Consider the following 13984-nt stretch of genomic DNA (forward strand, 5'->3'; position numbering starts at 1 on the left):
AATCTGAGGGTGCAAAAAAATCGAAACATTGAGAAAATCGCCTTTAAAGTTGTCCATTTATGTTCACAATTGTGCTGCATTCACTCACAAAAATAAATGTTTTATATATTTACGGTAGGAAATGTACAAAATATCTTCATGGAACATGATCTTTACTTAATATCCTAATGATTTTTGGCATAAAAGAAAAAACGATAATTTTGACCCTTACAAAAGTGCCACAAATATACCTGTGCGACTTGAGACATATTTGTTCATTTCATTTTTGGTTTGATGCTCTGTATGTAAAGCTTGTTTTGCAGAAAACTGCTCTGCTGACATTAACTTCTCGTTTTCTTTCCTGTTTCCGCCCTGCAGGTGCTCAACAGGAAGTCTGGTGTCTTATTTTCAGTCTTCAAAGTCGAGCTGACAGTTATGAAACTCTTTCTGCTGTGTATTTTTGGCTTCAGTTTAGGTACGAATCTACTTTATGAAGGATTTCCCTGCTCAAAATATAATCTGAAGATTCCCTCACAGTTTCTTGTTCAGATTAAGACATATTTCTCACTAAACACCCCTTGTGTTGTTTCCAAACTCATATGACATTTCTTTCATCACCATTTCCAGACTTTCTTTAGCATGTTGTATCACTCAAAAGTTTGGGGTCATTAAGTTTTAAAAGTCCCCCTGTAATCAATAATTTATCCCTTAAAACTCATCTTTGACAAATGACAATTAAATTAATCAAAAGTGACGGTAAAAATATTTAGAATGTTACAAAAGATTAATATTTTAATGTTCTTAAAGCATTCTATTCACCAAAGAAAAAAAAAATAATTTTGTAAACATGTTTCTTGAGCAGCAAATCCTCATATTAGAATGATTTCTGAAGGATCATGTGACGCCGAAGACTGGAGTAATGATGCTGAAAATTCAGCTTTGATCACAGGAATAAATTGCACTTTAATATGTATTCTTTGATCAAGTAAATGCAGTGAACAAAAGTTTGAAATGTCAAGTTCAGCACCTTTAAACTGCTTTCTGATTGGCTGATGCAATGCACAAGTTAAAGAGCATTACTGCAGCAAAGCCACAAACCAAGAGTTTTGACTTCAGCAGAACAGTTTCACAAACAAGTTCAAATGTTGTTAATCATAAAAAGCGCTCAGTTTTTTGTTTCACTATGATTGTAGGACGATACTAAACTTCAGAATACTGAACGGATATGTAATAGATGAATCAGACTTAAATTGTGTTTCATTCCTTCAGATTTTGCAGTTAAATGCCAAGAAAATTATTATGGATTGAAAGGAAAATCGATCCGTCTGAGCATCAGTCCTAGAAACCAGTCTAAAGTCGTATGGCGACGATTCAACAGGAAACACTTGCTTGCAAACAAAGATGGAGTTTCACCTGATTTGGGGAAAAAAATAAGTTTAAACTCCTCAGATTGGTCTTTGACCGTACACGACATTCAGGAAAATGACAATGGACTATACGAGGCTCTTACGAACTGGGAGGATAAAACTCTGGCTGCATTCAATCTTATAGTGGAGAGTAAGATCTGTCTATCCATCCATCTTTATTTACATACATGATGTAGTACTCAACATTTGAAGTGGATCAAAAAAAATTCTTGTTCCTAAGACAAGAACAAGAACGGGTATTGTTCAAAATTCATGTATAACTTTGATGAAAGGTTTTGATCCTCTTCAAATGTTGACTCCTGTATAATTCAGTACATCAGCTCAGATGTTGCCTCTAACTCATCTATGGTCTTTTTGCAGGCGCTCTCTCAGAGCCTGAGATCATAGTGAGTCCCCGTGATGTAAATTCGTCTGCTGGAGTGTGTCGGGCCATGGTGAACTGCTCCATCGATGGCAGCTGGGCCTCGTATGACTGCACCCAGAGTGTGTGCGAGGAGACACAGGCGTTTTCATCCGACATCAATATCACTGTCGCTGTTCAGGACCGCAGTGGCTTCAGTTGCCAAGTCAACAACCACGTCAGCAAGAATCATTCTCACTCTCCCAACATTAATTGTAAGTTTATTTAATACTCATCTTGGTTCGTGTTTCACACTTCACACATTTGTAAACCCCGAGTTAATGTTCTTATTTGCATATTTCTGTACAGCATGCAACGAGTGTGTGTTTTAATAGCTGTCACATCTGTGGAAACATGGTCATGTAAATCCCCTCTGGTTTCTAATAAAGGACCACGGAGGAGTGTTTATAACACTGTCTGAAGTTAATAACCGTTTCCTTCAGATGCTGAAAAATAAACTAAGTTTCCATGGCTTTACAAAGTGCATGAATATTTAATAAGGTAAACATGGAGGCGGTTGATTGGCTAAATGTCTGGATTATGTTTGGCACCACAAACTGCTTGTTTATATCGTCACAAATATGTGTATTGTCTAACTCTAAAGTGCCAAATGTGGACAGGCATTAAAGGAGAACTCCGGTCAATTTTAACATTGAGCTCATTTTTTTGTACATTTGGAGTGCTGTCAGTACAGAGAACAACGACAAAAATCGGTGTTGCCTACACCGTGTTATCCTCTTTTTAAAATTTGCACCCTGTTGACTTCAATGGGGCAAGTCTTAAACCTGCTTTTAGCCTCTTAACATCCTTGATGTGTCATTACAAGTGCACAGCCAATGTGAGTGATTCCTTCAGAGTGAACACTGTGAATCTGACTGCAGTAGATGTGAAAGATATATGAATAAAAATGATGATAATTCAGCCAGCACACATACCTGTATTTACATCCTGTTTTCAGTCGAAGTCCACAGTAGTCGATTGTCGAGTTCATGCGCATAGGTTATCACGCGCGTGAACTCGACAATCAACTAATTCGGCGTCACATGATTTACAAAAAAATGAGCTCAATGTTAAAATTGACCGGAGTTCTCCTTTAAAGTATTGCAAATGTTCATGAATTCATTAATTTCTGTAAAGCTTCTTTGAAACTATTTTACAAATTGTCAGTGTAAACTAATTTTCTAAAGTATAAAGTGGAATACATTACTCTCTTGAGTAGGTACTAATTTTAAGTAATTACTTCACGATATGTTCTATATAGTGTGAATATAATCTGGACGTTGTCATTGGGATAGTGAAGTATCCATCGTATGCACACTTACTGGAAGTAGTAGGTCATCCGGGTACTTCTTGCCTACCCTTTAATGAGTTTGATGAGGACTGTGAATTCAGATATACTACTTTTGTCACATACTGTTTTTCGCCTACTATATAGTAGGGAAGTATGTGATTTCAGATACAGATACAGATTTATAATATTTCAGGATTATAAAATAAAATAAGATAAAATAAGTAAGGGTTAATGTACATCCAGCCAGTTGTGATCTGAGAATAAACCCTGACAGAGTGATCAGGATCAGGTCTAGCATCATCCTGAAGGGGTTTATTCTAACACACACACACACACACACACACACACACACACACACACACACACACACACACACCTGAAGAGGTTTATTCTGAGATAACAACTGGCTGGATGTACATTATTCCACTTATTACACGGCTACTTGTCACATAATTAATTTTTTATTCGGTCTTTAAACGTAAAGCTTCCGTGGAGGAGAGCAGCTGCAGCGCGGCAAGTTCAAACTAGACGCACATTTAAGAGATACAGTATACATTCATAGCACTTATTACACAGCATTTCAACACATTAATAATAATCTTGTGAAAACAAGATCGCAAAACAATCGTTGCAAAATGTCAGCAGCTGTGTTTGTATGAAACAAGAGAGAGCAAGTCCATGATACCGGATAACATAATTAAATAACTGTACACAAAATATCTATTTGACCTCACCAAATGCAAAACTTCAAAAACTGGCTTATCCACCTGGCGCGCTATTGGCGGGTTTAATCCAATTCCAGAGCCGTTACGGCTCTATCCAATTCCTTTTAACCTCTCAATGATGCTCAATGGCTTCTTTAGTTTAGCAAACCAATCGCTCGAATTGGTGTAAATACCACAAACTTTCATGTTTGATTTTGCATAACCTGCAAAAATCTCTCGATTCCATTGCTGCTTCTGCAAACCGCTGATCAACACGTTTGGTTAAACATTTCCTGCCTGGAGTTCTCATGTAGCTCTGCAAAGTACGTCACCCGGATCGTTGGTCTGATTGGTTGACTATCCAATTGTGTACAGAGTCGTTTGAACTATGCCCGTTGATCACGCCTCTTGTGCAGTAGAAAATACATAGCAGACTCCCTAGACCAATGTTCAATCTTAAATGATTGAGCTTGTTCTGGTGATAGCCAGACTACACCATGTCTGGAACTGAAGCAACTTTTGCACCATTCCTGGCCACAGTACCTATCGCGGTCTAGGCATGTGCCACACAGGATAGAAACCCATGACCTGAATGGTTTGTGGCTCATGGCACATGGTTTAGCAACTTGATTGGGCTAGATTAGGTTATCTTATTAGGTTAGTTTATGGTTAACCTGATAGCTGAAGAGCCACAATGCATTCGTAAAATGTAGCATTTAATATCATTTATATTGTATTGTAATTAATGGCAATGTCCTTGTTATGTTCTATTATAGTGCCACCAAGTGGTGCAGTTCCACCTTTTTTTTTTTTAATGTGTTCTCAGAGTGAGCCCATACATGTGTGTGTCAAATGTGTTGAATATATCTAATTTTGTTTTAGAGTTATATACATTTATATGTATGAGAGCATAAAAAGCGAATTTGATTGGAATTTTTTGCAACTTACTATAACAATTTTGACATTTGGGCATTAGTGTTTAGCCGACAACCTATGTTTTCGAACTTCCTACGGTGGTTTCGTCTCCACCGGTCTAATGGTTTTGAAGATACTGGCAAATGTTTTTTAATTGCTAATTTACAACATTGTGTAAAGGCAAAATCTAGCATGTTTGGTATCGTTGGACTCGGCAAGGATTCAGGAATGTAAGGAGGTGACTCCTGTGAAAATAAGTCAACCAAATCCAAAGTTATAAGCATGTAAATATTTTTTTCTGGTCCAAAACTTCTCAGACTCTTTCAGAGCATCGTGCCGATGACCCATACCAAGTTTTGAAACGATACGTTCATGCATTAAAACAATACAGCATTTTAATTCAAAATTTAAAATGGTCGATGCCCAAAATGGCTGATATGGGACAATTGGATATCATTTGACTCGGCATTACCCAAATCTAACAAGACAAAGTTATGCGCAAAAAATAGAGAACGGTTTGACGAATCAACTTGAATTCCATAACGTTTTGTCGGCATGATCTGAAGATGATCTGGTATAATCACCTACCATTAACCGATAAACACTTTATTATTAAACACACGTTAAACACTTTATTTCCAATTTTCTAATATTTTCTTGAAATAAATGCTTTTCTAATCTGATATGTGATGGGAGTAAACCGAATTTCAGCAAAAGGTGGATTCGAACGGGGGTCAATTTGAACTTTATGTCACGCACCTCACCGCGACACTTCTGCTACTGTTCTTGTGCGGCCCAATCAGACGTCAGTGGGCGGAGTCAGTGTAAATAACCTCTGCCAACAAGCCGGGCTTTTCACACTTAGTGTAAATAGACACTCCATACTTACATACCTATAAATAGCTGTTTTGTTGTTGTTTCCCTTTCTAAAATGTGTTTTAATATTTCTAGGCCATGAAAAACTGCAAAGTGATCTGCGTTCTCCACCAGACCTCATCTCTTGGATCGGCGTCACCGCTGGCGTCGCTGTTGTGTTGGGATTGTTGATGGGTTTGATTGTAGTGGTTGTCAAGAAAAGAAAGACTTCAAAAGTTCATCCGCAGGTATCAGTAAAATTCTCCCTCGGAACGCAATTATTTGTCGTGACTGTCATTCTTAACTCTGTTCTTTCTCTGAATCAGTCCAGTCACGCCGTGACAGGCCGTAGCATGAATACAGTGATTGAACAGCATCATGAAACGATCTACAGCACAGTGGACAAGCCAGGCGCATCCCAGAATCCTCCAGCAAACAACACTGAATCAACCATCTATGACACTCCATCACGACATGTATGTTATGTTTTGATGAATCATAACTGTACAGTGAGATTTGACCTTTTACAGGTTTATTTTGTACCTGATATTACCAGGTTAGATGCAGTGAAACTCTGTTTGACCTGTTTATTTGTTGGCTTGTGTCTTTCTCAGCCCAGGGCCTGTCAAGTAAACAGTGTGACGCTAATGATAGAGAATCCGGAGGAACAGCGATCTGGACACGACAGAACTGTTAAAGTAAGAGCTACAGTACACAAGGCAGAAGAATCCGATTCAGAACAAATAAACACTGTTTACTGCAAACTAGGAGAGATGTGACACATACAGATACTGCACACGTCAGAGACGGAGAACCACAGAAACCACAGAAAAAGGAAAAAACTGTACATTTTGAGTGTTTTTAATACTGAATAGATAAGTACGAATTATATGGTCATATGATGGATGCTTACTTCATACTGTGCAACACCTTATGCTGCCTGTATTTTTATTTAAAAAGTTTGTGAAATATTATGCATTACAAATAAAGGTTCCAAACGGGGGGTTTTGTAGCAATGCAATTTAAAGTTTCCGGTTACGTGACGGAGACCTGGAGGGCAAAACATCCAGAATATGAACGCAATGTGTTAAATGGTTACGTATTTTCTTTAAAATGTTGTTCTTTGGAAATATGCTCAATTAGAAACTGTGCGTTGTGTTTATATTCTGGATTTATCTGCTTACCTGTATACATTATGCATCATCAATGAGGTGGATACTGAATTTGGTCTCATAATATCATTATCTTAGTGATATTAATAAAAGTAATATTGTAATATAATAATATTTATAAGTAATATTTTATATAATAAAGCCTTGTTTTGCCCTCCAGATGGGTATTTATATAAGGGTGTGATGTCATGTGAAAAACTATCAATTTAAAGGTTATTTATGAAACCAATAAAGAACCATTATTTTTAAGAGTGTGTTCAGTGATTAATTATGCATTTAAAACAGTCCTATATTATCCAGTGACCTCATTGTGTAGCATGTTTAATACAGCTAGTTTTTTTTTTTTTTTTGTATTGTATTGTATTGTTTATTCTATTTTGTGTAAAAATGTCATAATATTTGAAAACTTTATCAAATGATGAGTCAAGGAACAAATTTTAATATCTCATTCATTCATCACACTGGTGTGCGAACGAAATATCAAAGCCATAAACCGATTTGTAAACCACAAACGAAAATTGAGAAATCGAGCCGAAATCTCATTTTCCGTTTATTAAACTAAACGAAAAAAACGAATAAACGATCCGTCTTTTCATTTCTCGTTATTCCTTTCCAAATAGGAAATGAAATGATCAGATGATACCTTGTGCTAATCTTTGGCAAATGCAGTTGGTCATCCAAGTATTTAATGCAAACAAAATTGCATACAGTCACAGTGTATATACTGCAAAAAATATTGGTAGTATGTTGAAGAGAATCATAGTCTGCTGTGTTGCACATTCTCTCAAACGCACTGCTTGATCTTTTTAATATTTCTTTGGTGCTCCGGTTTGAATGAGTCTCATTTGCTCATTACAAAGGTTTTATTTTTGTAAAATAAAGGTAATTGCTAAGTATTTTTTTTTCTTCATCTCGTTTCATTTAAGGAAGATATAAAAACTGACTGTGAAAAAAAAGAAAAGAAAATGCTGTAGAATCCAGATTGTGATGTATTTAGTTGCATGATTGAGGGCGTATGATTAATGATTTCCACATATAAACGATGTGGTTTTCACAGGCAGCACACACAGGAAGTTCAGATTTATTTTTGGAGAATGAAATAAGATAGCCTACTCAAATCATAGAGAAAATTCAATGATAAATAAATATTCCAAATATATAATTGTTAAATAGTAAAAAAGTGAGTATAAGTTGAGTTGGAATAATAAAAAAAAGTACTTTAGTTTGTCTTACAGATTATATTTAAGTCATTTATCTTTATTTTACTAAGTGAATGATGGTTTTCTTAAATTTGGTTTTAAAACACAATTCAGAGCAAATAATGTTTGGTTTTACATTCATTGAGTAGACAGATAATAAATGTGTCTTATAAACACAGTTACAGCAGCCATAAAAAAAACAAAAAAAAAACTAATGTTAAAAAGTCAAGGACTAAAGCAAACACCGATCACTGTAATGGTGACTTTAACGCACTCACTGAAGTGAGCTTTGCAGCAGACTTCTTCCTGACAGTCAAAGCGGCGTTACGTCACGAGAGTGTGGACTCGTAGGAAGACCGCGAGTGTTTAGGGTGCCATTTGGGACAGGGCCTTTGTCGGCTGGAGACCCAAGTTTGGTTTGAAGATGAAAAACGCCATACCAAACACAATGTTTTCTCACCATTCCTGATTTCTAACACACACTCTCAGCGTTCGGCTGGTCTTGCTGATGTCAGAGCTGCTCTCTGGACAAAGGAGACGGATTGAAACACCAGGTGTAAACGTGTGTGTGTCTCCCTCGTCTACTTGTGATCCGATCAACCAAAATAACGCCCCAGTATAGTGTTCAACTGGACTGTAAAAAGCACCTGTGTGGTTCATATAAACCCCAGAGTCTTTCTCAGAAAGATAGAGGTGTATCCCTGGTGTAAAATAGTCCCTACGGTTAGTTTCACTTCACAAGTGATATAGTACTTTATTTAGTTCTTACAACTTGCGTGGAACCACTTGACGTGCATCTTGAATAAATTCAACATGTCATGTCATAATGTCATACACAGGCACACACACACATATTCTGAATATATTGTATTGAACTAGTCTGTACCTTTCATGTGAAACTATGGTTCAGTTCTTACACAGCATTACAAATTGTCAGCCATTATATTGATCACACACTAGTTTTATTTTTATCTTTATGTGTTTGCATTTACTTGGTTAGAAACAGTTTGAATTGATCAGGGTCCATCACTTATTCTTTGGTTTAAGTTGACTTAGTTATTGATGATGGTTCCACGATGGGGCTCGTGCGTTAGCGAGTTAAACAGCACATTTTAATCACAGAAATTAATCTGTTATTTTTAAAAGGCGTATTTAAAATATAGGCTAATGATTTGAATTAAATACCATTATGCCAGCAATAAAAAAGAAAAAGAAAAAAAGATGCAGATCAGACACAAACCACTTAAAACTATTTAATTAACATATATGATTAAAGCACAATGCAATGTAGGTATTAATGCAAGAGTAACACACAGTAAATACAGAAAGAAGACACTAGAACACGAGTACAAAGCAAAAACTATCACACAATGACATGAAACAACCAGATCGTCTCTACGGGGACATCTAGTGGACAACGAGAGGATAGATTCAAACATATTAATACATGATAGGAATACAGAGTTAGCTTGTAGAATATTTACAAATGTTTTGCTATTTTTTTTTCTTTTTCTTATAGTATTCAGAAAATTTTGTAATAACATACATAATACTATAGTAATCAAAGTAATATATGAATGCATATGTAAGCATTACAGTTATTTCTCTAGACTTTCTAACTTTATATGCCACTAACATAGAAAAGCATTGGCAACATTTCAACCACATTATAAAGTAAAAATGCCATTGATGAGATGTTTTTTGCAACTTTTACGGACTTTTACAGATTTTTTGTTAATCGTGTGCTGTTGTGCTGACCTCAACTAACACAACACATGTTTATATAATGCCATGATTATGCATATTTACTCATTATGTTAACTAAATTAAACTATATGATTAATAATGAAGGTAATATCTCCAATTCACCAACTTTTGGTTCATATTTGAATCACAACATTTTTTCTCACACGAGTTGTGTGTCTCATCTGATCATTCGTCATATGACTAGATCCAGCAACAACACCTGAAATCATACAAATACAAGTATAAAATGTGATTTTTTTTTTATTTATTAATTGCATGATATATATGATATATTGTGATATTTTGCGCTGTTTTTAGCTTACCTCACCTTAAACTGTTTTGATGTTGAGTTTGGAGTAAACAGTGTCAGAACTCTCACTGGTCTTTCCTACAGATGACAAGAGGTGAGTCTATGTAGGCTAAATGACATCTCTATGTACAACAATCATTTATGTATGCGTCTATATCACTGCATTATCACAACAAACCAGCAGAACACACACGCAGCAGAGGTCCGGTGTGGCCATACCTTTGTTTTCTTTCTTTTTCTTCATTTCCTTCACTGGTTTCAGGTCAATCTCAGCATAGGTCACATCAGAAGGGCCATTCACCGAGTCTGCATCTGAAGAAAGACTGAGTGAGATTGAGTCTTTTTCTGGTTTTACTCTTTCACTTATTGAGTTCTTATTTTGTTATCCATGATGGAAAATACAATTAAACCAAATTTTGATAAACTAAAGCCTTTTATAGATCAGTTAGATCACGTTTAATCTATCTATCTATCTATCTATCTATCTATCTATCTATCTATATATCTATCTATCTATCTATCTATCTATCTATCTATCTATCTATCTATCTATCTATCTATCTATCTATCTATCTATCTGTGTCGATGTATATAATTCTGTATATAGTAATTTAAAATGTCAAAATAGATGATTGCAGTTGAAGATATTATGTGTATGTCTACTCTTCTTCTGCTCTTCTGTTCTGATGTTGTGCTGCTGATGTTCAGTCGAGGGAGACGGAGATCCTCCTCCTGCTCAAACACAGAGACACTTTAGCAATGATTCCTAAACACCAGCTTTTCAAAACGCAAAATGGCTTTCCTGCCCTCAGTTTATGACAGGTATTTATATAAATTATCTTTAAATCCATCAATCATAATAGTGAAGTTTGTCTGTATATTTTTGAGAAGTTGAGAGGAACCTTTGTTGTGTTTGCAGCGCCACAGCAGGACCAGTACGAAAATGAGCAGAAACAAGACGCTCAATCCTGCGATCACTCCAATGATCAGAGCACGATATCCTGATGTTTTAAAATAAAAGGTCAGTAGGTCAAATAAAAAAGGTCGGGGTAGCTAATCATCTGCAATTTGATTATTAACTTAAATTATTATAATTTTTTATTAAAATTAATTTTGTTGACGTTACTTATCAGCAGAGTTAACAGGCCTATCCATTAAAGGGATAGTTCACCCAAAAATGAAAATTATCCCATGATTTACTCACCCTCAAGCAATCTTAGGTGTATATGACTTTCTTCTTTCAGACGAACACAATCTGAGTTATATTAAAAAATGTCCTGGCTCTTCCAAGCTTTATAATGGCAGTGAATAGCTGTTTCTGTTTTGAAGCTCATAAAAGTGCATCTGTCCATCATAAAAGTGCATCTGTCCATCATAAAAGTGCATCTGTCCATCATAAAAGTGCATCTATCCATCATAAAAGTGCTCCACATGGCTCCGGGGGTTAATAATGGTCTTCTGAAGTGAAGTTGCGCTATGCAAGTAGACTGCGAATGGCCGTTTGGCTGGAAGCTAGTTATAAGTTTTAAATATGGATATTTTTCTTACACAAACGCATCGCTTCACTTCAGAAGGCCTTTATTAACGTTAAAGCACTTTAATCATGGATAGATGCACTTTTATGAGCTTCAAAACAGAAACAGCAATTCACTGCCATTATAAAGCTTGGAAGAGCCAGGACATTTTTTAATATAACTCCGATTGTGTTCGTCTGAAAGAAGAAAGTCATATACACCTATGATGGCTTGAGGGTGAGTAAATTTTAATTTTATTTTTTCATTTTTGGGTGAACTATCCCTTTAAATAACTAGTGCAGCTCAATACATTAAACATTAATTCACCCAATCTATTCTCTGTCGTATTTACTGTTAAATTACTCACTGCTTGTTTTATTTTTTAACATGTTGGTTACAGTTTCTTATTTGCAGGTGTTTTTTACTCGTGATGTGAAGTTGATCTGAACACACTCACCTGAAAGCGTCAGTGTAACTTCATCACTGGTGTGTGTGTATCGTGATCCTCGCGTCTCTCTTCCACTACAGCTGTACTGACCTGTGTGAGATTCACTAACTGAACTGATGCTGTATTCCTGTGATTGACTGACATGAATCTCTGAATCATCTTTATTCCAGCTGTAGGTCCAGCTAGTGACGTCTGACTCCTCTATGTCACATGTGAGATTGACCGTCTCTCCTCTGAACACTCGTCCATCAGGCTGAACACGCAATACAGCTCTGGGTCTCTCTGTGAGAAATTAACTAAAGTTTAATTTAACTGACTGAACATGATACTGTTGATGGATGACATTAATCTGAATAATATTACTCTTATTATATCAGATTGCCACATTACCTCTGACTGTTAGTGTGACTCTATGACCTTGTTTTGTGGAGTTGTTTTCTCTCAGTACACCACAACTGTACTCTCCTCCATCAGAGACTCTCACATCTCTCAGTGTTTCTGTCTCATCATCAGATTTTATTCTCTGGAAGTCTTTGTACCAGATAATCCTCAGTCCAGTTGAGCGTCTCACGTCACAGCTCAGAGTAACTGTGTCTCCAGTGAACACTGAACTCTGGGGCTTCACAGTTACTCTGGGTTTGTCTGTAAATATTTAATGATGATCTTGAGTTAATATACAGTCTTCAGCCATCATCTATCACTGTTTATGACTTCTATCATTTATACTTAATGTGTAATTAATTAATTAATTAATTTTACCTCACCCTTCAGCTCATTATGAGTCATGCAATTGTATGGCTGTTTTATGATCTAACATGAGAGCTCTCATAAAGATGTATAAAGATACAGATCCTGAGAGACATGGCTTGTAAAATCAGATGCTTACTGTAAATCACAGTCTAACATGCAGCATCTAGAAATGTTCACAAGTACTGTTTTTTTTAGTTGCAGTTTATTAATTGTTCATATATCATTTAAGCAAGATCCTGATGTCAGTCAGTGATGATCACTCACCCGACACAGTCAGAGTCACTTCATCACTCCAGTCAGAGCAGACTGATCCTCTGCAGCCGCTACACCTGCACTTCTGTGTGATCTCTGCAGTGATATTGAACTCTTTCTCTTCAGAGTTGTGCTGTGTATCATCTTTCTCTTTCTCTTCAGAGTCGTGCTGTGTATCATCATCATCGTTCTCATTAGAGTTGTGCTTTGTTTCATCATCATCTTTCTCTTCAGAGTTGTGGTCTTCACACTCCCATCTGTATGTCCATCCTTCTCCCTGTAAGTCACATGTGAGAGTGACATTCTCTCCTCTGGATATCTGTGATGGTTTAGGCTGAACAGTCAGAACAGGTTTAGGTGCCTCTGCAAGAACTGAACAAACAGAAGTTATGATAAAACATCTGAAAGAAACCAAGTCAGATAAATGAATAAAAGAGGATAATGAAAATGTATTTCTCGTCTGTCCAGTAATAGTGCAATACAATTAAAATATCAATAAATCTAACCGCTCTGTTCCTCTTGAAACATCATGCCCTGCTCGCTGAGAACAATAACCTCACTTTATTTATAACCACCTTCTTTTCTTCTGTGCAAATAAAAGCCCTTCTCATCACGTCATCACTTCTCAGTGTAACTGATTTCTGCGGTGAAGAGGATCAGACTCACGTGATAATGTCAGTGTAACAGCGTCACTGATCTCTGACTTCTGTCCATCACTTCTCTCTCCTCTACAGGAGATGTTGATGCTACTGTGAGATTCATCAGGTTTGAAGCTGAATTCTCTGTCAGAGCTGATGGACCGAGATGATCCGTCTGTAAACCAGCTGTATGTCCAGCCGTCTTCAGTTCCTGGTATTTCACATCTGACAGCGACGGTTTCATGTTTGTCAGGCTCTGTCTTCACTACAGCCTTTGGTCTCTCTATAACATCACACAAAACATTCAGATGTTTAAACATTAATCATACAAGACATTTGTTTCATACACAGCTCAGCTGTATCATAAGGACCCAATAAATTACA

At 36.4% G+C, this 13984-nt stretch overlaps 1 protein-coding gene and 1 long non-coding RNA gene across 2 annotated transcripts in view; one reads left to right on the forward strand and one right to left on the reverse strand.

Moving 5' to 3' along the window:
- The window catches only part of LOC308685023 (uncharacterized protein), a 7482-nt gene extending 908 nt beyond the window's left edge, over positions 1–6574 (forward strand). Inside the window, exons 2-7 of the mRNA XM_081356452.1 lie at positions 358–454; positions 1249–1536; positions 1767–2021; positions 5668–5819; positions 5898–6047; positions 6186–6574. Of these exons, the coding sequence (XP_081212578.1) occupies positions 415–454; positions 1249–1536; positions 1767–2021; positions 5668–5819; positions 5898–6047; positions 6186–6350 (1050 nt within the window). The 5' untranslated portion in view covers positions 358–414 and the 3' untranslated portion in view covers positions 6351–6574. The remainder of the gene's footprint in view (positions 1–357; positions 455–1248; positions 1537–1766; positions 2022–5667; positions 5820–5897; positions 6048–6185) is intronic.
- A 3458-nt stretch (positions 6575–10032) lies between these two features.
- LOC308681300 lies at positions 10033–10684 on the reverse strand. Its single transcript, XR_014029016.1, has 3 exons — positions 10662–10684; positions 10218–10310; positions 10033–10076 (listed from the first exon to the last, which is right to left on the reverse strand). It is a non-coding gene; the product is annotated as an uncharacterized lncRNA (long non-coding RNA).
- Between the last annotated feature and the right edge of the window lie 3300 nt (positions 10685–13984).

Source organism: Scardinius erythrophthalmus, assembly GCF_964197995.2.
Source record: "Scardinius erythrophthalmus genome assembly, chromosome: 2".
NCBI lineage: Eukaryota > Metazoa > Chordata > Actinopteri > Cypriniformes > Leuciscidae > Scardinius > Scardinius erythrophthalmus.